The sequence below is a fragment of the Erithacus rubecula genome, assembly GCF_903797595.1.
Source record: "Erithacus rubecula genome assembly, chromosome: 4".
Classification (NCBI taxonomy): Eukaryota; Metazoa; Chordata; class Aves; order Passeriformes; family Muscicapidae; genus Erithacus; species Erithacus rubecula.
Window position 1 is genome coordinate 29194296 of NC_136686.1, and position 22740 is coordinate 29217035.

Genomic DNA, 22740 nt, shown 5'->3' on the forward strand with positions numbered 1-22740 from the left:
TCCTGAGGAAACCCTCCAGCAGATACCAGCAGCTTGGATTTTGTACAGTCCAACCAAGTTACAACCCATCTTATTACCTTCCTATTCAGACCATAGCTCAACATTTTGACTGAGACTGCTCTGAGGTAACACATCATGGTCTTCCCCCTGTACACAGATTCAGTTTTCACATTGTAGAAAGCAATTAAGATTAGTAAATAGCTTAGTAAATTCATGCTGGTTGTCCTCAGTTGTGTTCTTATCTTTGTGAGAGCAGAAGTAACATTTATGAGGATATGCTCTGGAACTTTCTTTAGGACTTAGGATAGACTGATGATCCAGGTGACCCCTTTTTGGACATTCTTTTTGCTCTTCTGGAACACAGGCATGACACTTCCCTTTTTCAGTCATCAGAAACTTCCCATGTTTGACAAAATCCCCCCAAAATTAACAGTAATATTGGTTCCTTGAATGCAAATGTTCCCCTGATCTTCATCTACTGTGAGGACTGTTTTGAAAGCTGGCAAGTCAAACTTTACAGCCAAATAATCAAAGCAGAAAAGGCAACGAATTGCTGCCTTTTCCATGAGCTTTGCCACTAGGTCTGCCCCACCAAGCACTGAGTCCATATTTTCTTCTGATGTCAATGTATTTACTTTTGCCTTTTGTAGCTTCACAAGTTTCAACACCAGCTAATCTTTTCCTATTTATTTCTTGTACACTTGGGACATTTCCAATAAAACTCATGTGATACATCGTGCATTTTAAGCAATTTTCATGTGTCTCTAACTTCAACCATCCAGAATTCTGCCTCTTGGCCAGTTAATCTACTGATTATTGATCAGTACCTACTGTCTGAATTAATCCAAACCAGCTACACAACACAGAAGGCAAGAAATTCTACCCAAATTTAGCTTCAATCTACCTATATAAGTGGTCATTTTTAATATAGTCTACATATACTTTCAATTACAATTGTTTTCCTATTCTTCAAAATTTACTTAGAAAAATATTTAAATTAGGGATGTGTTTCATCTTGAAAAGAAATCATTCAATATCCACTTTGGGGTGAGCTCAGTCACTCTCTATTGCCCCCTAACTGACTAGATCTCCATTAACTGTAATAGGAACTTGGACACCTAGCAGTGACATTAACACCTACAGAAACATAGCTGCCACAGGCTGTTTTAAAGAGGAACTAAATTGCTCTCAAGATGTAATTTTGAACATTTTTTCCCTGCTTTAGAAAATGTATGTGCAATACATAGGAAACAGTGTAAATTATTATAATAAAAGCATAACCTTGTGGAATTCAATCTCACAAAACCTTTCTTACTTTAGATAACTGTACATTATTAGAAATGCATAGATGTAAAGTGAGGTGCAGAACAGTTGTATCACTTCCAAATGCAAAGTGATCATATGAAAATATTGTCATACAAAAATATTAGGAAAAAGTAATTAAAAATATTAAAAAGTCTTTCAATAAAGCTAGAATGTTAAAAATCCAAATAAATTTATTTCCTACTTCCCAAAAGGGTTCAAGTCCATGAAAATGTCATATCAATAGGCAGAAATTAACACTACTTACTATGCCTTACACTTAACATTAAAAGCTGTCAATATATTTTACTTTGAAGTGTACTCTAACTGCAAGTGGCCAGCAGAAAAATTCCACGGCAGAAGGGAATTCCAGCTGTGGAAATCTTGCATCTGTCACCTCCCCAGATGAGCAAACTAAGCTTGCTGAAGAAAAGGTACTGTAACTGCACTCTACATTACATTGTCCCTTACAGATTATATACCAATAGCATAAATTAAAACAGTTTATAGGATGCTTCAACTAGTGCCTTTGTCAGGAAAATTTTTAAAAATAGCCTAGAGCTGCAAGCACTCTTAGTAGCTCATCCATGAATACTCATACAAACTGAAATTGAAGAAAATAAAATAATCTACCTGTAAAGTTTTGGAAACATGGCTATGTCCTGGATCCCTACTGCAGTGACTGTGAAAACACCTAAAATCATTTGTATTTGTATTGCAAATACAAAAATGTATTTGCTCTTTAAAACATTTCCAACCTTCACAAGACAGCAGACCTTTCAGATAACATCATTCTTCATTCCCTTTCACTTACTTCCCCTCTCAGTTCTACTATAACATTACTACTTACAAAGAGTAAAGCCATGTCAATGTCAAAAATATACAAAGAAGCATTAATTCTACTGAATTACCAAACCTCTAAAATTATGAATGTTAGGTAAGAGGGGAAACATGGTGGTAATCACAACAAATTTATAGGGTGATCTGTGGAATTAGACACTAGCCATCTAGTGGCTAAGAATTCTACTAGAACTCTAAAAGTATTGCTTTAAGTTACAGGCACTTCAGCCTTCTTAAGGTTTTTCCTTACCTTCTCCTTTTAATGTGTTTGTCAAATTTCCCTTACTAGTCTGCCTGGTTCCCTCATAAATTTCATCAATCCTCTCAGTACAGTTACCATACCTTGATGCTATCTATGGGCAGATAACATTACCTTGGTAGATTTCACACTAGATCTTGCTGGTCATTTTTTGCATTTAGTCTAACATTTTAGAAAATTAATAGAACATAAACTTGACCAATATTCAGAAAACTATTTCTGGAGTAAGGAGAAGTGAGAGGTTTATCCATAGAGTTTAGCTACAAAACTTCAATCTGGGATGATACTGAACTCCTGGGTAAGATTTATTACACAGACTTTGTGAATTACCTTGCCCTTAATCATCTATCAGATGTCCTGGATTTTGTTATATTGCTACCCTTACATATTATAAATATTTCCAACTAGAGAGGAAATCTAGAGTTCAATAGATATAGAGAGACCTCAATAGATAAAATGTTGTCTGAACTTTGATTGAAACCATTTATCAAAAACAAGAATAAAAATAAGTCTAAGAAGGATAGAAGATAACAAAATGAAGGAAGGCAAAGAGAAGCTCACACATTTGAAAGGGCAAACAGTGTCAGGGCAGCAATCAGCTATCACTAACACCAATGTTGTCCTGATTATCAGTTTGTATTCCACACTGAAAGGCAGAAAGAAGAAAGATTAAATATGTCCTCAAATAATTAGGTTAACTACTCTAACAGGATAAAGAAGGTAATTGGGAAATCTGGGAATGTTGGTCTCTGCTTAGGAGACAGTACAAACCCCTTCATTAATTAAAAACAGTATAACTAAAATTAGAACTAAATATGGACTAACTGGATGCCCCATTGAATGATATAATAAATACTTCCATTTTATTATCTGTGCTTGCTGTCTGAAATAAATACCTTGGAACTTTGTGAGCTCAGAACTCCAGTACTGCAAGCCTCACATAATACAATGTCCTTTCAAAAGAATATGAGAAAGCTCCCTTTACTTTAAACAATGCTAGATGCAACGATAAAGAAGAAGTCTCCTTATTCTTGTTAAGTTGATCCATTTGTTATTCAAATTAAAACTGTTAACTAAAGCTTCACAAAGTATTTCAACATTTTAAATACTTCCTGCTCTACAAGGCTTTCCAAGTGTGATCTGGTTTAGCAAAGGAAGCTGAATGAATCAGAGGGCTCTGCACAAGGACAGAAGAGGATCTGTGTGGTTTTCAGCACGCACTGAGGCCATCAGGCTAAATGTGGCTTTGCTGCAAGCAAGACACTGCTCTGAGAAACAGATGAGGAAACAGATTGCAACTCCCAGACTGACAATCTGCTTGCCGTGTTTCTTACACTTTAGAGGAGAAATGACTTGGGCCAGGCCTACATGGCGTAGCTGCGCTAAGCACGGCTTAGCAAAGAACGGCACGAAGAATGGAGCCATTCCCGGCCACAGTGCCAAGAGTGGAAGGGGAAAATACCAGCTCCAGGCAGGCTGCTCCACCCTCTCATGCTGTGTGATGGCAGCAGCCAACAAAGAGCAAAAAGGGCCACTTCACCCTTCCCTACTACTCTGTGCCAGTTCATATTAATTAATATTCAATCCCACAGTCCCGTTAAAAATCCAAAGCTCTTTTAACACTTTAAAAATGCTAAAAATTAGCACATAAACAAAAAATATCATTCCTGCTAGTAACATAGAACAAACAGGCATGTGCATGGCTACATGTGGCAAAATTAAGTAAGGCCTCCGAGATACATTAAAACCTTCAGAATCATTTTTCCTAAATTCTTTGAAAGAAACAAAGGCTGTCTCTATCCAACAATGAAAAATGGATAGGTCAATTAAAACATGCCATGTATACAGAGATAATAAAATTAAACAAATTTAAAATGCCACGTTTGTTAGAAACACTTTGCTCTTTCTATATGTTAAATCCTTTAATATGCATTTAAGAACTTGGGATCCAGATCTCTGATAACAGAATGTTATGATAACAGAATGATACATTCTGTTATTCTGTTCTCTCAACTGTGGGATTTTACTGTCAAGTTTTTATGTTTACACTGAATATAAGTACAGGAATAATATAAGAGCCAGTGAAATCACACAAAAATATGTGAAAATTATATGCAATCTAGGGAAAAAAAATCCCTAATTCTAAACCTAAAACACTTTTTTTTTTTTTTTAAGATGAAACATGTTTAATATATTAATGTATGACAATTCCAGGCAGTGGAATCCACAAAGAAACAGAAAAAATAAATTTAGACTTAAATCTTCTAAACTTTGACTGTTTCCTGAAGTGTCTCAAAATAGCCTTGCTTCATAGTAAGAGACCCTGCCCTGCACTAATGTTTGGGGTTGGAGACCACAGGCAAAGCATGTAACACAGCTTTAGATGTCCTACTGTATGACATCTGGAATTTAGATGTGTCTCCAGAATTCCTGGTTCTTTGTCAAAATCCACCAGTCCATTGAGAAATCACCTGAGCACCAAAAATACCCAAGTTTACTTACTTAGCCAGTAAGTACCCAAGTTTAAGCAACTAAACCACATCAGGTGTTTACTGAGGTTACTTGCTCTAATATGTTGCAATGCCTCATGCTGATCTTTGCACCTGACGAATTCAGAACTCACCTTCACTATATTGAGCCACAATCTTTATAAAAAGGAGCAAACTGTGGAGAGTGAGGCAGGAGGCACTGCCCAGAGCAGCTTCCAAGGCTTCTCCTGAGCTGAAATGAGTTAGAGTCCACACAGTAAAACATCACTGATTTGTTGTCATTGTTTTAGATAAACCAATTTGGGCATGAGGTATTAGGCAGCAAGTATTACTGATATCTGGGTGTATATGAGGTCTTAATTAAGCATACATCATTTTTATGCACTTTGCAGGTACTCTAAGCACGAGTTTAAATTCTTGCAGGAATTCATTCATACATTTCTATGTGTGCTTAAATAGCCTCCCAGAACAGAGCCGTTTTCCTGAACTGTTATCATAATTTAATGACTTAGGAGTTAGAAGTCAGGCCTTTAAAAATTATATAATTTAGTATGCAATTAGCATCAACAAATAGGTCCAAATATAGAATACCCATACAAAAGTTTGCCCTCTTTTCCCCCCAAGAACCATAAAACACACTAACAGTTAAGGAAAAAAAAAAGCTGTTATAAAAATGTAAATAGGACATAAGAGCTCAGATCATTTGCTCATTGGTTCAGATAACAATCAATGTGTATTTGTCAATTTATGAATATTAAGTTTCATTTACAGGGCCCATAATCATTGTAAAGCAAATTTCCACCAAAAAAAGGTATCTAGCCAGAGTACAGCCACATCAACTGAGCTGTCTCCAGCACTTTGAAGAAATCCAAAGGGACAGTGTAGTCCTACTACCTAGACCAGGCACAGTATTAGTCCATATACATGCTGAAAGAGTTGGACTTTTTTCAACCTGACACTAGAAACAGCACTGCCAAAAGGAGAAAGAAAGAGCAACATGGACCTTTCTCACTACAGTGGGACACTTATAGTCCTGGGACACCATTTTAGAAATGGAGCAATAATTATGATCAACAAAACAGCAGGAGTTACCGTCAAAACAACCCCTAAAAATTAAATCAAATTAAGAAAATTTATGTCCCTATATTTTCTCTGTTGCTTTTTTTTAAAACAACTTTTAAAAAATTTTATTCTAATAAACTGTATGCAAAAATACCAATATTGATCTACTAGTAAATTTCTTCAGATTTTCTGTTTAAAAATAAATCTTTGAATCCCCCTCAAATTCAAACTTTTACACTGTACAAGTATGTTCTTCTACAACTTTGCTATTTTCAGTAAGTGTTGATTTCCCAAACAGGATCAGGATGATCATATGACTCTCATATTGTTTCCATGTTTTCTGTACCAAGATAGATCCAACCTTAATCTTGCATGTCATTCTGTACTTATTCCATAATTAATGACATCAGATCATGGAACATCTCAAAAAAAAACAAAAACAAAAAAAAACCCCAAAAACCAAAGCTATGTCAAAATACCTATCGCATAAATTCTTTCTTGAAAAACATTTACTATATGCATAGTTTCTGCTTTGAGCATTCCTGCTGAACCCTCTAAAAAGTCTTATGTTCCATAGAGTGTTAGATTGTGAACATTTAAGCATCAAACCAGTACTGAGGTCTTTCTAAATCAGAAATGTTTCATCATGCAGCTGGACACACGAAACAGCTGAAAGTTCACTCTTGATTTTTGAAGTTGTGTTTACAGAAGCTGTAGACATTCTTGTTAACATTAGTAAGAAATGCGATCAATTAAACAGTATATGTTTTACTATGCTTTACTTCTCTTCAAGCTAAGTGCACTTTCAGGAAATAAAAGAAACCAGTTGACTTTACAACCTAAAATTCCACAATCCTGAGTAACAAACAAGGACTGTGATGACCTATCTGTATATAAACAAAACACATGGTTCACGTGTCCTGTGTACACAACATACAACAATGCTGTTTAATAAAGGGAAGCACAAGGAAATACACCCCCTCTGGATATACAGAATTCACAATATACAACATGAAATTAACAGTGAATACAACATGAAATTAACAGCAAGAATACAGCACTTGGCAACACGCCCTGGAGAAAGACACTACACAAACCATGCATTAGAACTAGATTATAAATGGCTAGTCATTGTACCTAAGTGAACTTACCTCTGTACTTAGAAAAGTGGGTATCATATTTCAAATTCAACTGACTATCTGGCACATTTCTTCCTAAGCAGCCTATTCAAGCACAGTACAAAAAGCAATCACATGGTGTGTTTTGATTTTGGTCAATGGGCTAGTAATTCAACAGCGGTGCAATAGCTAATTGAACTGTGGCACCACAGAACTTTGGTAAACTATGAATACCTGAACTGTTATTGTTTACAGCACTAAACCTTGCTTTAAAATAGTAAGATTTTATAACAGAGTTTAAACCGTATAATATAGAGACTTAACATTAAATGTTCCCTGATAGGGAACTGGGAAATAATATAAATACCTTGACAAGAAGGCACTGGCAACAGAATCACAAATATATTTTCATTTAATCAATTTCCATTGTGCTAGGCCTTTTCTTTCTTTAATGAACAAAAAACTAAACCAAACCCCCAATTTACTCAACTTCTAGGTCAACAGTGTTTCATTTCATTTTATCTTCTTTTGCTATGCCTAGCTTAGTGTTGAACACTAGCAGTGGACTGTGTGCTGCAGACCTTCTCTGCTCTGAATACAGTCAAATGCCATAAATGATTGTGACAATGCTCTGACTCAAGAGCATGATGAAACTTACGATCAAAGCTGTGCTGTAGATTGCAGGAGACACAACTAATGACTGAAGTTCAGCCCAATCACCCAACATGGCCAGTAACCCAGTTTCACTCCACTAAATCCAGGTACCTTGAAAGTAATGCTGCTCTTACCTAACGTTCCCTAAGTTTTACACCTCCTCTGCCTCGATGATCTCCCACAAGAAAGATTCTCTTTCTTTGTTTTGTAGTCTTATTATAATGGGCATGCCTAATTTCCTCTGCAAGCGAGGGTAGCAGCTATGGGTGAGGGTATGGGGTGAAGCTATGTCTTTTTACACAGAATTCCACAATGCAATGCCTTGTCTGTGATAAACACTTCCATCTGTGATTAAAGTAGCAATTTGAAGATGGAAATATCAAATGAAGGGTAATTAATACATTGTATGTATTAGCCCAGCAGTCAAAACATAAGTTCTGCACCACAGCTAGTAACAGAATGAACAAGGATCCTGCAGACGCATTGAAGGCAGGAAATTCAGTACCACTATATTAATAAAATGACTGCCTGTGACTTTAAACCCTGGCATGCTTGTACTTGGCGAGAGAGTGAACGATTTATTGTTACTATGAAGGATGCGGGAATGGAAATGAAGATGAGAGGGGTGATGATAATGATTACAGGGAAGAACAGGTTAATATCCCCAACGTTTGATGGGGAATGATGTCCCTACCTCAATAAGCTGGATAAGGGAATAGCTCCAGATCCACTGCCCAGGATCCCTCCTTTCCTCCCAGAGAGGAGTTTCTCCACCAGAGCCACATTCCCAGTGCGAGCGGCTTCCAGCAGTTCCTGGTCCTTCCCCATGGTCGGGAACCAAGCGGCCCCCCACGGGAGAGCTGCACCCCGGGTCACAGCGGCCCCCTCCCCGCACAGAGCGGTCTCCCCTGCCCAGACCCTGCCTCAGAGCAGAGCACAGCACAGATTCCTGCAGTCCCTTCCAGACCAGCAGGAGCAGCAGCAGGAGGGAGGAGGAGAATCACCTCCTCCTAGTTTCACTGGATCATTTCTGGGTGGAGTGTGGAAGAAGGGGGGAGGGAGGGAGAGAGGGAGGACGAGGCCAATAAAGAACCTCCCCCCCCCTCACTCCCATGCACGCACAGCCCCGGCCGGGAGGATGGTTCGGGGAGCGGGCAGCCCCGGCCCCTGCGGCCGGACGGGCCGGCGGGGATAACGACCCTCACAGACGGACGGACGGACGGACGGACGGAAGCGGGGAGGAGCGGGCGCAGGGAGGGAGGAGGAGGCGCAGCCCTGCCGTGCCAGGCCCGTTGCTGAGGAGACGCGGCTGGCGCGCTCCCAGTGGCTGCCCGGGCGCGGCGCCCCCTCGGCCCGCCCCGGCCTCCGCCGGCCCCGGCCCCAGCCCCGGCCCGCCCCGCGCTCTCTGCGGTGCCGGCAGTGCCGCCCGCCCGCCAGGTGCGCCGGCCGCGCCCCCCGCGGCGGCTGCGGGCCTGAGGGCAGCGCCGGCCGGGGCGGCTGCCCGCGGGGAGCCGGGGGGCTGAGGGCGCGGGGGGCGGGCTCCTGCTCCTGCTGCGGCTGCGGCGGGCGCTGAGGGACACGCACCTGCCCGCGGCCGGCAGGTGCGGGCGGGCTCGGGCCCGTGTCCGTGTCACGGTGCGCGGCGGGAGTCGTGCCCGAGCGGGGACAGCGCCGGGGGCGCCGCGGGCAGGGAGCCAAACCCGGCCCGGCCAGCGCAGGAGCGAGCCGGCACTGCCCGCACCTGCCGCACGCCACGGTCGCGGCTTCTCCGCGCTTCCAAGGATAGCAGGTATAACAGTATATTCGGTGCCAAATCCAAGCCCTTCTGGAGCTCCTCGTTCTGGTACAAAGACCTTTTAAATTGCGTGACTTTTCCAGACACTGAAATAAATAATTCCTCATGGATTTTGGGTCCTTTCAAGCCATGCTGAGAATACTCAGTGCTGGGCAGCTCTTAGGCACATCCTTGACAAATGCACCGTTTGATACTGTGCATATGTGAGAATTAAATTATAGCCCCGTGTTCCTGTTTTAGTTTAGTAATCGATTTTAGTAGCACCATAGGCCAATAATTAGTGATCCCTCACCCATTGAGATCAGTGGCACCCTCCTCTTGTGTTCACAAGAAGCAATGGGAGCAATGGCAAAATAACATTGCAAAAGAATATTGTGTTAGGCAGGATTCTAATGTTATGTTTTCAGAGAGCTTTTATCACACAAAAACTATGGTACATTTAACGCAGTGGAAAGATCCTCGTTGATTTCAAAATGATTTGTTTCATTCCATGTCAGTAACAGTTTCTATGGATTTTTTGTGTTTCTATTAGCTAATTAGGCAATTTTAGTATCTTAAAAATGGATAGAAATTTCATTCTGGGGCCTGAATATCTGCTACGAAAGAAAAAAACCAATCCTTATGGAGACCTGTCATTTCAATAAAGTCATCCACAGAAACAAAACAGTATATTTTAGTTGAAAACGTGATTTACATAGTTTCTCATTTTCAGAATGTAAAATGATATCTTCTCCAATATTTTCAGCCAGACACAGAATTGAACACATGCATAAAATTATTAAGGACTCTGTAACTACAGCTTTTTTTATTGAAAGAGTCTGATATAAATAGCAATTTTAAGGCCTGATTCTGTGATCACGAGGGTTTCATTGTGGTTTGAATATGTAAATGTATAATCACATGAATTGGGATGTATAGTTTAAGTCCTTAGTCACAGCAGAGTCGCAGTGGAAAACTGTAATTTAAAGCCAGACTAAAAAGTTGTATCTTGTTGCCAGCCATTTGGGCATTAACTAGTTCCAAAGAAGTTAGCCATAAACTCAGAGCACCCCTTCATTCTGAATTCTGGTTAAGGTTGCCATAATTTCCATATATTCCTGCCTTGGTTTTGATTCTGTAAGCAATCACATGAATTGCCTGATAAACACCTTGTCACATGTATCCTCTGCGTGCTCTGCATGAAGAGATTCCTTCAAGTTTGCTGAGAGCCTCTGAAGAGGCAGAGTGTGTGCATAAACCTGCACATTTGTGGAAAAATCAGATTGGAAGCAGATACTAAGGAAAAATCTCAGGTTTTCAAGAATTGGTATTGTTTATGTGGATGGATCAGCAGATGGCAAATATGACTCAGTATAAATGTTACATAATTCTTCCAGGGAAAATAAAATCTCAAGACTGTGCTCTAATTGAAATGATCGTCCAGAAAGCTGCTGAAGAACAGTATGGAGAATCAGCACAGAAATATCAATGGAGCAGATGCATGCAGTAGCCAGCAAATCCAGAAAGATTTTATGAATGTAGCAAGGCTCAAAACCCCAGTAAAACCATAGCCTAGTGCCCAAAAAAAAATCCTGTGAAGGCCAAATAGAAGAATTAGTTTCATTAACAAATGGGGTGGACCAGAATAATTCTGTCAATTTGAAAGGTAAAAAGGAATGTAAGCAATTTAATGGAAGGGTTAAATGTGGATGAATTCTAAGGAGAAGAATTGAGAACATGGGCCGGTCTGTTTCCAGAAATGAAATTGACAGTGGACAGTAGTAAGAAAAACAAAGTATCCTGACTGAGTTGAATATAAATGGTCAAACCCATTCATTAGATTAAGTTGACTCTTTTGTGTTTTTAAATGTCATATGTTTTTTTCTCCTGTAATATCAGGACAACAGTGTGGAGTGTTAAAGGTTGTGTATGTACGATAAATAAGTGAATTAGACATAGAATGTAGAAACATAATTGTATAATTTGCAGTAGTTACAGATGAGAAAAATAATTTGTGAAACAGAGATTTCTTTCAAAATACTGTATGCTTTTTGAGCAGTGATGTTCCATATCACAGCAGAATTTTGATTCTATGATTTTAGTATTTGTGAAGACATTTTAAGTTATGACCACTGCAGCTGTCAGTGTCTAAGTGGCATCACACCTTCAATCTCAAAATTTCTCTCAACACAACATATGCTTTACCTTCTGTTTTCTTCCATTTTCTAAAATACCAGAGAGAGCACTTAGCCTACCTAGAAATTCTTTAACTGATTTGTCATGTGAAAGGCCTAGAAGTGACTGTAAAAAGCAGGGAGTTTCCTTACTGTTTTTACAACACAACTATCACTCAGCTTTGTTCTCATATCAGGGTGACAACTTCTTCATTTTTTCCTTCTGCAGCCTCTCTGAATTAAAGGTAAATTAAATGAGTGCTTTCAAACATTCTATCACTTTTCCCTCTCTATTTTCAAGCAGAAACGTAGAAGGGAATATGAAAAACAGCTGCAAGTATTGAAGAAAAGACTAAATCCATGATATTAAAAAATAGTTGTGTAGAATAGCAAAGATATTCACATCATATTTCAGGACAATTATTATCAGTTCTCTCACGTAAAGATATTGGGAAGGCCTAAGATCCCGATTACAAATTCTGAGGGGTATCCTGAGACAAAGCACAAAATGCTGGAATAAACCATCAGCTCTCTTTGACAGCAGAAAATAAATTAGCATTAAATAGGCCTGATTAGTATTCTAATTTTTGTTGCCCAAGAGAAATCAGTATTTTTCATGCATCTGGGTGGCAAGTGTTTTCAGTCTTGATACTGTCTTTTGCTCTTTCGAGTGTATATCTAAAGAGTGTATATAAAAAAAATTTAAAAAATCTATGGATAAAAAAGAAACTGAGTTTCAAGCCATGAGCTCTTGAGGCCAGGTGTGAATGCCATCATGTCCTGGTTCCCTGCCAAGGTGGAACCCGGATGCAGGTCAGCCCTCCTCAGGGATAGGCTCAGCAGGTAGATGGCACAGTGGACACGGCCTCCATTTGGAAAACTGGGACACACCATAATACTCACATGACACTTAGTTTAGCTCTCACCACTGAAATATGCATCCTCCCCCACTGCAAAAGAAAATTATAGAAACTGAAGGTACTAAAACTAACTCATGAGGGATATAAAAACACCAAGAGTTCTGTGGTCTTAAAAGACTGCACAGATTCTTGGACTCACCCAATTAAGTAGAAGGTGAAGTAACGTGAGGAAAAAGCAATTTTTAATAACTTACCCATAACAATTCTGTCTCTGACCAAACAAGTCTGACTAGATCCCATTTTCTCTCTCACTTCCTTTCAAGCATGTTGGAAATTTTCAGGGGAAATGAATGGAAAAGCAGTCCCTTAGTGATGTTGCACAACAGCAGGACACTGTCTCAGCATTTGCAGTGACCCCACAGCATCATTCTTACGGGGCTCTGAACACATTAAAGAAGAGCAAGAAATTAAACTGTGGTTCTGCCTCGCAGCCATTAACCTACAGAGTCATCTGAATATACCATGGGAAGTGTGCTGCATTCCCCACAGGGCTGGAATGTCCCACTGCTGGAAAGTGTAAAGGACACACAGACTGCAGGTTGTGTCAGCACCGGAGAGCCGAACCTCCAGAATATGGGCATGGGGTAGTACTGACAGAAAGTCAAATCTGTCTGCTGTGCCATTTCCAGTGCAATTGTGGTTTTGCTCTGATGGCAGGTGTAAGGTTAACTGGGATATCTATACATATCTTTACATGTATTTCCTGTGTGACAGCAGGTGGGATTAGCAGTATGATTATTCATCCAATCCTTCTGCTCTGTGTTCGGTTTACATCAGTGTGCTATGCCTGAGACTATTTTTCATGCATTAGAGAGAAATGCACAATCAAATGTGGATACAAGCTGGTAAGAGCAGCATGCTGATTAGATGCCCCAATCCAGTGTGTGCTGACAGATACAGTACAGTATTAAAGCTTTGCCTGTACTGCTTAATGCACAGCTTATTGCATAAAAAACAACTTGTTTCTACCTTTGATATATTGCAGCCTCTTTCGGACTATGAAATATTTTCCTCTTCTTATCTTCCCTTGAGGATATGTACAACATTGCCTACACCACAGATTTTGACTGCCTGAAAGAAGGATCATAGAGAAGTCTCAGCTGAAACATGCAAGTGACAAGGGACTGCAACTGCAAGTACAGACAGCTGGTAGAATTGTGTGCAAGTGTTATCCTTGCTCTCCATCAATAACGTCCAGGAAAGCACTGTAAGGCAATAGCATAGACACAAGTGTTCTGTCAGGGGGTTTGTTTTGGTTTTGTTTTTTCTGTTAGAGAATGTACTCTAATTCTAATGAATACATAGTGGTAAATCACTCCTCAGAATTGACATAAATGGTTAAATGAACATTCATATATCGTGCAGTCTTTAGGTACTTGTATTTGTGCATACATGACCAACAAGGCAAAATGAATTTGAAATTTCAAAGGAGAAATACATGACAAAGACAGATTTATGATTAATGTCGTGGTGGGAATTAACCTGGAACCAAATGGACATAGCACTCTCTTTTCTCAGTATAGCATTGTCAAATGTACAGTCTTCCACTGATTATTTTACTAGCTTTAATTTACCAAATCCTTGCAAGTTTTAGCTTTGATGCTTATTCTTAACACAAATGATGCATATAGCTAACTTGGCACTGGATTCTTGATCTGGCCAGGTTTTTTTTTCCACTGGATATAATTATTTGTGGCGAAAAAGTAGTTGACATTTCAACTACCAGGGCCTTTCTTTGCAGGCAAAGTCTAAGGTGTTAACTGAAGTTACAGTTCCATAAGCAAAGGCTTTGTTGAAACAAATCAATAAATAAAAGTAACGTACCTGGAGGATATTCAATTCCCCAAAGAGTTTGAAGGACCTCAGATCTAACACTCACAAAATTAAAATGATGATAGGTGAGCTGTTGTTTCAATTTGCCTTGGTACTAAATGAGTGGAAGGTGGCAAATGTGATTCTAGTAACTCCTGAGGGGCTTGAAAGGGACCTGGAGAACTACTGAGTTAATTTTCATGCTTGGAAGATTGGTAGGCAGATGGCTGCATGTAACAGTGAAGATTCAGTACAGCTTTTGGAGAAGCAAGTCATGTCTCATGTTTCTATAGGAGATCTTTGGAGGAGTCAAAGCGCATATAGAAAATTGCAAGTCAATCAATAAGTTGTATTTGGCTTTCCAAAAAGCTTTTGACAAGGTCCTTGGGGAATACTTTTGAGGAAATCAAATTGTTATTAAGAGAGATGATTCTCTTGTGAGTGGTTAAAGGAAAGTGAAAGGGGAAAGTGGCCAGTTTCCCCATTGGTGAGAGGCTGTCAGCACAGCTATGTAGAGGTCTCTCCTATGACCTGCACTGTCCAGCAGGCTCATAAAGCACCTCTGAAGAGAATAAAAAGTGAAATAAAATAGCAAAACAGCAGGCTTCAGGATAGCTTGGACTAAAACTGAGTACGATGGAGTACATTGTTGTAGTAGATAATAAAACTCAACATTGACAAAAGAAAGGAGTAATTCTTTAGTGGAAGAATATTTTGGATTCCTCTTTTACTATTCCAAAACTGCTGTTACATCTCCATATATGTCTATAAAAATGTCTATTTAATGCTATATGATAATCAAAATGGCAGACACAATTATTGGGAATTATTAAGAAAGGAAATGAATATCAAGATGTCAGTGTATAAAACCACTGAGTTTGTCCTGTCTCAAAAACATTGCACCAGAACTAAGCAAGATACAGTAAAGGTGAAGAGCTGTAATCAGATACATGGTATGTACTGTCTTTGTAAAGCCTAAATAGATTAGGCCACTTCAGATTTAAAAAATTATAACCATAGGGAGATATAAATAGAAGTATATTAAACAAGGGACATGGATAAAGTAAATATAAACCAATTATTTTTCCTAAAGAAGAACTTAGGAATCACATTGGTCAGGTTAATATATTGTTTTCATTCAAATATTTTAATTTAAAATAGGCTTGGGTTTGCTTTGTATTCCACTTGGAAAGACATGCTTTTATTCTGAGAAATGACATTTTAGCATGGACCTGTATGCATGCACACCCATAGCAAGACAGCACAAATAACAGGTATGTAAGCTTTGCTTATCATCTTGCTAATCTGTTTTATCTCGGGTTATTGCCACGTGTATGAGTGTATTTAATGGAGTCTTCATATGTAAATACACAGCATGGTGTTTAACTGTGGTTTTGAACAGTACATATACAACCAGACAGTTATTCTGATGTTAAGGGTACTCCTGCTGTCTGTCAAAAAAAAACGAATTAATATCAAATTTGTCAGAAATGGTGATTTTGTGAAGCTGGTACTTTGCTCCTAGCACAAAATTAGGGCCCAAACATATTTTATTCAGTTAACCCAGCAGTAAAAAGGTTCTTCTTTCTTAATTACTTCTTCAAGCCCCACAAAACAACATTCTAGAGTGTTTATTAAAATCAGACAGCTAGTCCTGCACTGCCTAGGGAAGAAAGTTATTGCTTTTTGCATGAGGACATGGTTATGCAGTGCATTTCTTAATCTCAATTACCTCTTGTGTAACTGGATTACAGAGGAAAATATTAACATGAGTAATTTGTTCACTGATGTGCAACTCCATCATTTTGAGCCTTCTAACAATACAGTAGGTCTTTGTCTAAAAAAATAATTGGTGAAGTCTGTGGCTAAACCAGCCAATTAATTTGATTCACACTTGTTCATCTGAACTGAAGGTGACTATCAACCTCAGGCAAAAAGCCCTGATCAGCAGCTAAGTAAAAGCTAAGATCTCAAAGGAAGAACCATGCACAAAAAATTATTCCATGTAAGATTAAGGTTTCAAAAACATGATAGCATACTGACCTACCCCAGAGCATCAGTAGCAAAGGTAGCAGAGGATTACAGGAGCACCAGCATATCCATAGCACTCTTCTAACTGGAGCTGACTCAGAAAAACAGATCTAGGAATTAATCTTTGCCTTCTTTCATATCAGAAGAAAACTGGTGCAGCTATTTGTGATAGAAGCTCTATTTCCATATTCTATTAAGAGAATAGAAAGTACAGAGACACACTCTGCTATGGATATGCAAATAGGCTGGCATAATCCTTGAAAAATATGCAATAATTAATGCAAAGTAATCTTTAATCAAATAATTAAGTGTAACAAATTGGAGCTAAAAAGATCCAACTCCAATAAGGCTGGGTGAATAACTAAAGAAGGATGAATAATCCAAGTAGGAAAATACTGAAGTCACATAAATATGATAACTGCAGTTTTCTTATATTTGTTTCCTCTTTTCACACCTCTGGACCTACCACACACTGTAGCTTTCTGAAAATAGACTTTGCAATGGAAAATTAATGAGCTTCTATGACATTACTATTTTATCATATAATTCCTTTTTATATTGAAGATACAGTAAAACATTTTTAAATTTGGACATCAAAATATGGAACTGCCTAGTTTTATTTTGATGTTAGTGTTTCTATTAATAGTTACTAAACTATTAACAGTAAACTATTGCTTTTCTCAGCAATATCCAGTGAAGGCACTACCCTGCATGATGCCAATCCCTTTTCATAGAAACCTTCAGTCTGAAGACCTTTCATGGACCCGAACCCCCCTCACTGCCAAGTCCACCCCTGCACTGTGTCCATTAAGTGTTACATCTACACGTCTTTAAAATACCATCAGGGAGGGTGACTCCACCACTTTCCTGGCTAGACTGTTCAGTGCTTGACAACCCTTTTGGTCCAGAAATTCTTCCTAATGTCCAACCTAAACCTCCCCTAGTGCGACTTGTGGTTTCGTCTTGTTTTATCACTTGTTTCCTGTGAGGAGAAACTGAAAAACTTCACCAACACCACCATCATTTGAGCAATTTTCTGTGGAAGCCAAGTCAATTTTTTTTTCTGGTAGGATTGTTTTTACATCAAATCATATTTTCCAATTATTTTGAATGTTTTGATATATTTTGTAATATACCTGATCTAACGTACATTGTGTATACAGTAACTAAACAGTCATAGGACCTGATTTAATAAATATTCAGCTTGTCTGTTTATTGTGCATTTCTCTCTTGCTGCAATTTTAAAATTTCCTTTCATAGAAATTTTTAGTCTCTCTTTTATACTTCCTTTTATAATACAACCCTGTCTTTCTCACATCCCTGTTAGGATGGTTGTAGTGAAAATGTACATCATGCTGAGGATGTGTTTGTGCTACAGCTCTGCCTTATCCTTTTTTTAGTTACATACAGCTTCAATTAAGTTCTCATGGTAATCACCTCCAGTCTTTCAGGCTCACATTCTTCTGGCAGGCCCATTTCCAGTGGGTATCAGGAATGGCAGAGTGGGTGAGACTGGATACTGAGTATCTGATACCTAAGTTTCCTGTTCTTCCTAAGTCCCACTTGATGTTGGATCTCCTGATTAACATAAGAAGGTTCCAAGGGTCTTTAAAGTGGAAGGACATTGGCAAAATGGGAGATTATGACAGTGTTTGTCAATTAATATCCAGCTAACATATGCAGTATGATGTTGCTCCATATATGAGTTTTATCACCATATGGAGAAGAAAAAAATAAATCTGTTACTGCCTATACATTACTATTTGCTGCTAAGTAAAAATATTCTTTTTGATTCCAGCAGCTGTGGATTTAAATGCAGCCACACTGACATTAAGGATGACAGCTATTCAGCCACATAAGAACATATTTTCATGAATAAGGTGCTCAGAATTTGTTCTAGTATATTGTTTTCCCTATGCTTATTTCAAACACTCTTTTTCCTACTTGACTTACAGTAGCTAAATAAGAGACATGTTTTGCATAATGAAAAGGCAAAAGAGATTAACTCTAGGTTGCCTTTGCCTGCTGAAGTATTTTCTCAAGTTCCATATCAAGGAGTCTTTTAAATCTTCTTAACATTATGACTTTGAAGGAATTCTTTCCTGTTGCATAAGCTGAAAATGCTTCTGATAATAGCAGAGGAAGGTTAAGAACAGCATTCAGGTCATGACCCCTCTCAGATGTATCTTCAGATAAGCTTGAGTTTGAAACTTGACTTGTTTTCGTGAGTTACACTGCCAGCTGTTAATGACTTGGAAGGATTTAGGACCCAGGTTAAAGCAAATATTCTGATACTGCTTTAAAGAATTTCTCAATGACTGCTTGCAACTTACCATATTCCTTACATTACTTCTGGATAGGAAATTAAATACTGGGGGTGACATAGTTTTCCTAATTCTTTAAGAAAGCTGTGGTATAAATACTTTCAAATGTATGTATGTATATATATATATATAAATATAAACATATATATATATATTTACACACACACATACAAACTCAAAAAGTCTGTAAATAGATATATATTTTTTGGTGAATACTGCAGCAATAGCAAATCTCATATTTAGAAATAAGTAATTTTTCAGGAGACTTCCTGCTATTTTCCTGCTAAGTTTGAGCACAGTATCCTCATTTCTACATCAAATGCAATTCAGGTAAGCAGCTGTGGTTTTGCTGGTTTTCAGTACACTGTCATGTTCTGCAACATATTCTAGTATGTGGCACTGCAGGATGACATCTTAAGAAACTCCCCATTGTACCTGTCCAGAGTTGCAGCCTATTAGAAATAGAATTAAAAATAAGTGGAAGGGGAAAATGACATTAAGATTCCAGAGGAATGAAGAGACAGCTGCTTTCTATGCTATTTTCTCTATTTGACAGAAATAAAGCGTCCCCATTCCTACAGTAAATTTTTTATAAATTGCCTTTCTCTCTGCTTAGTCATTCTGCCTGTAAGTTTTTGAATAGCCAAACAGGATATAAAAAGAAATAACTCCAGATCCCTTACCACACACTATAGTGTTAATATAAACTGTCATGTTAGATTACCATCTGGCAAAGGTGGGTAAGGTAACCATTTGTAAAGGATTACTTTTGGTTATTCCCAAAGAAATATAGGAAACCTCTCTGTATGTGCCTTTTATTAAAAACGAGGGTTTTTTCTAGTTAGTGAGGAATATCAACAAATAAATTATTGATATCAAGGTGGAGGTTTTCATCTATACAATGATAGGAAATCCAGAAAAATTTATTCTACACTTTTAAGAGATAATGTTGAAGCACAACAAATCTGGTAAAAATCTTATCAGAAAAGGGACAATATGAAGAAAAATAAGTTTTTATAATTTAAAGCTAAAAGGGGAAGGAAAAGGGGAGAAAAATTGGCACTGTTCAGAAGGCAGTTCATGTGATTTACTTCTAGAGGGAAACATATGCCATAAGGAAGGCGGTAGGAACACAGCCAAGCTGTCTGGGTTTGTAAACCAGACCCTGTTTTAGTCCCGAGATGAAGCGGAGCAGGCGAGGCCGGCGGAGCTCCAGCCCCAGCCACCGGCACAGGCTGCAAGGCACCGCACGGGCACTGCCAGCGCTCAAACACCACCTCACCAGGACAATCATCACACCGACAGAAGCTGGATCTGGCAGCTGCACCTTCCGTGGCTGCGGTGGAATGTGGGTTGCAGATTTGTTCCACAGATAAGTTTATAGAGGCTGCCTCTTTATTCTGCACTTAGATTACCTCTTCCGAAGCGCTCATTTGTCCACGTCTCTGTCGAATGTTTAAAATACTTACCAATTATCTAACTCAAATTAAATCATGGTGGTTTCAAATGGACTCTGGCCTAGGAAAACTGCATTAACCAGTTCATGCATTATGCTCCACACACTGCCATCTTACTCTCAAAGAAGATACGGCATAAGTACATCTTATTTTTACTCCCAAAACAATGCTCTCAGAGATTAAGACAACGTTAAAATTTAATACTGAGATGACATGTCAGAAAGCTTTAGGAAATAAATATATTCCGCTTCCACTCATACTAAAATGAGTAATGGCAACAAAAAGAAAGGTAGGAGATAGTGAAGGAATAATAAAATACAGATACTTAAATGCAACTGCTTAGGAGTGGCTTGGGCAATAGCAGACAAAGCAAAAAAATGACCTTTAAACAAAGTTACTATCTACCCATTTAATTAGGTGGCAATATGAAAGATTAATCTCTTTGGGATGTAGAAGTTACCCCTTATTTTGGGAAAGAACACAGGCTATCAAAAGTTTAGTTGATTTTTGAGAATTTAATTCCTGGAACTTGTTTCACCTAGCAAGTAGCACAACACATACTTGCACGACTTTCTATAGTATTTGACAAGCTGAGAGTTGCAAAAATGTTCTTGAAATATTAAAGTGGTCAAAAATATCTTCATTAAACTCTAAAATGGGGACAATTTTAATTAAGTTTTTATATAATCATGCTAAAAATACCTAAAACTGTAAACAGCTGTTAAGTACATAGCTTTTACTTACCACCAATCTTAATGCTTTTTCCTAATTTTACTGAGAAGCAAAGCTTTGTTCCTCCAGCAAAGAGCACTATTCCTATGCAAGTTTTGCATCCCTTAACCCCGATTAGCATGATCTTTGTGCTGCTTGTGCTCTCAGGTTTCCTGTTGTTCCTAAGACGAGGAGGGCACTGCCAGAGAAATCAGTGGAGCGAGCTGAGCACGCTGCTCGGTGCTGCAGCACCACGGGTGAGCCTCACTCAGCACGAGAGCTGTGCTTCAGCACTTCAAAGCCTGCCCCTGGGTTCACAATGAGGCACAGGAAATGGGGCTGCTCTTCACAAGCCAGTCAGCAGAAGTGAAGTGGCATGGCTTGGCATTAAAAAAAGATAAGGTTGTATTGCTGGGCTGTCTAAAACCTCAGCTCCCTACTGGGAGGGGTGAATTAGTGGATTTCACAGCAAGTGCCCACAATTTCATTGCTACTTAACATATCAGCAGTAGAGAAAAAGACATTCATTTATACCAACAGCTGAATTGGAATTTGATGTGCTCTCTAAAATGTGCAGATGACAACAGTGAGCTGAAAATCCACTTCAAGCATTTTGTGGTGAATGTTTTAAGAAACAGACCAATGGAGCACATTATTTCATATAGAAACCATTGTGTCCACCATTACTTACCTGAAATCTGGTCACTGCAGGGAGTTTGTTTCTGCAATACTTACATTGGTACTCTTGGAATTGTAGATGCTTGATACAAGTCTTTATCCTTAATATCACATTCTTCTTATATTTATTATAAAATTATTTTGAATAAGAGTAACCATTATCATGGCAGACATGGGAAGTGTTCTGCAGCTAGCAGTTATCCTTTAGAGATCACTTGTGATCCCAGATTAAGACTCCTAAATAATTTTCTACATGAGACAGTGTCCAAACAGACATGGCTAATGGAATTGGGAAATAAAGAACTTAGGCAGAAGGGGCCAGAGCAGGTATGATCTCTACAAAACTCCCTGTTCACCAGGTCTTTTATAAGTAATACTGTAAGGCCACAGAATTTTGATTTTAAACTGGTGCTTACCAACAAAGTTAGAGTTGCAGTGAGAACTGGAACAACACATGCCAGAAAGAGTGAGTGACCAAGCCTGGGGAAAGGGCACGCCCTCTGGGCACAGGTGAGCTGATGTGAAAGCTTCATTGGACATTAAACAAGCATTTCTAAACAAGATGAACAGTATTAAGCTAAACTCTAGACCAGTTTAAATTTCCATACAAAATGTAAAATAAAACATGGTAAAAGACTTGTGGAGGCAGTTTGGAGAACTTCATTGTATATAGAAAACTATCTTCCATTTAGGTCTTTGCAGAATAAAAGCAAGAGGCTCTACTGATAGTACAAACTTCCTGTCTAGGAGGTTATGAACACCAGCAGAGCCTTGAGGATGAATTAAGCCTTTTTTTTTAATTCTGAAGCTTTTCATAACTATGTTTAGTATAACTTTTTAGAGCTTAGTTTAACTTTGTACTTTCAAACATTAATAAATTAACTCTCCCTCTGCAGTTTTTTTCAATAGCAAAACACATTTCAGAATGACACAGTATTGTCAAGCTCACAACCAAGCACACCCATCTCCTCTGAACTGTGCACACGTGATGTTCATCACTGTACAACAGCCATGAAGTAGAAATGTATTCAGTTATAATGAAGTGATAGGAAGTGATACTCTGAATTTCAACAACTGTATTAAGAAGGGCTGGTTTGAGCTGTTATATTGGATTTGGTTTGCAACTGGTTTTTCT

At 38.6% G+C, this 22740-nt stretch overlaps 1 protein-coding gene across 3 annotated transcripts in view; it reads right to left on the reverse strand.

Moving 5' to 3' along the window:
* Window positions 1-9078, reverse strand: part of ANKS1B (ankyrin repeat and sterile alpha motif domain containing 1B) — a 399263-nt gene extending 390185 nt beyond the window's left edge. Inside the window, exon 1 of one of the 3 annotated variants that reach the window (XM_079304860.1) lies at window positions 8419-9078. In XM_079304860.1, the coding sequence (XP_079160986.1) occupies window positions 8419-8552 (134 nt within the window). In that variant the 5' untranslated portion in view covers window positions 8553-9078. The remainder of the gene's footprint in view (window positions 1-8418) is intronic. The other 2 variants (XM_079304861.1, XM_079304862.1) reach the window with 2 other exon arrangements.
* Between the last annotated feature and the right edge of the window lie 13662 nt (window positions 9079-22740).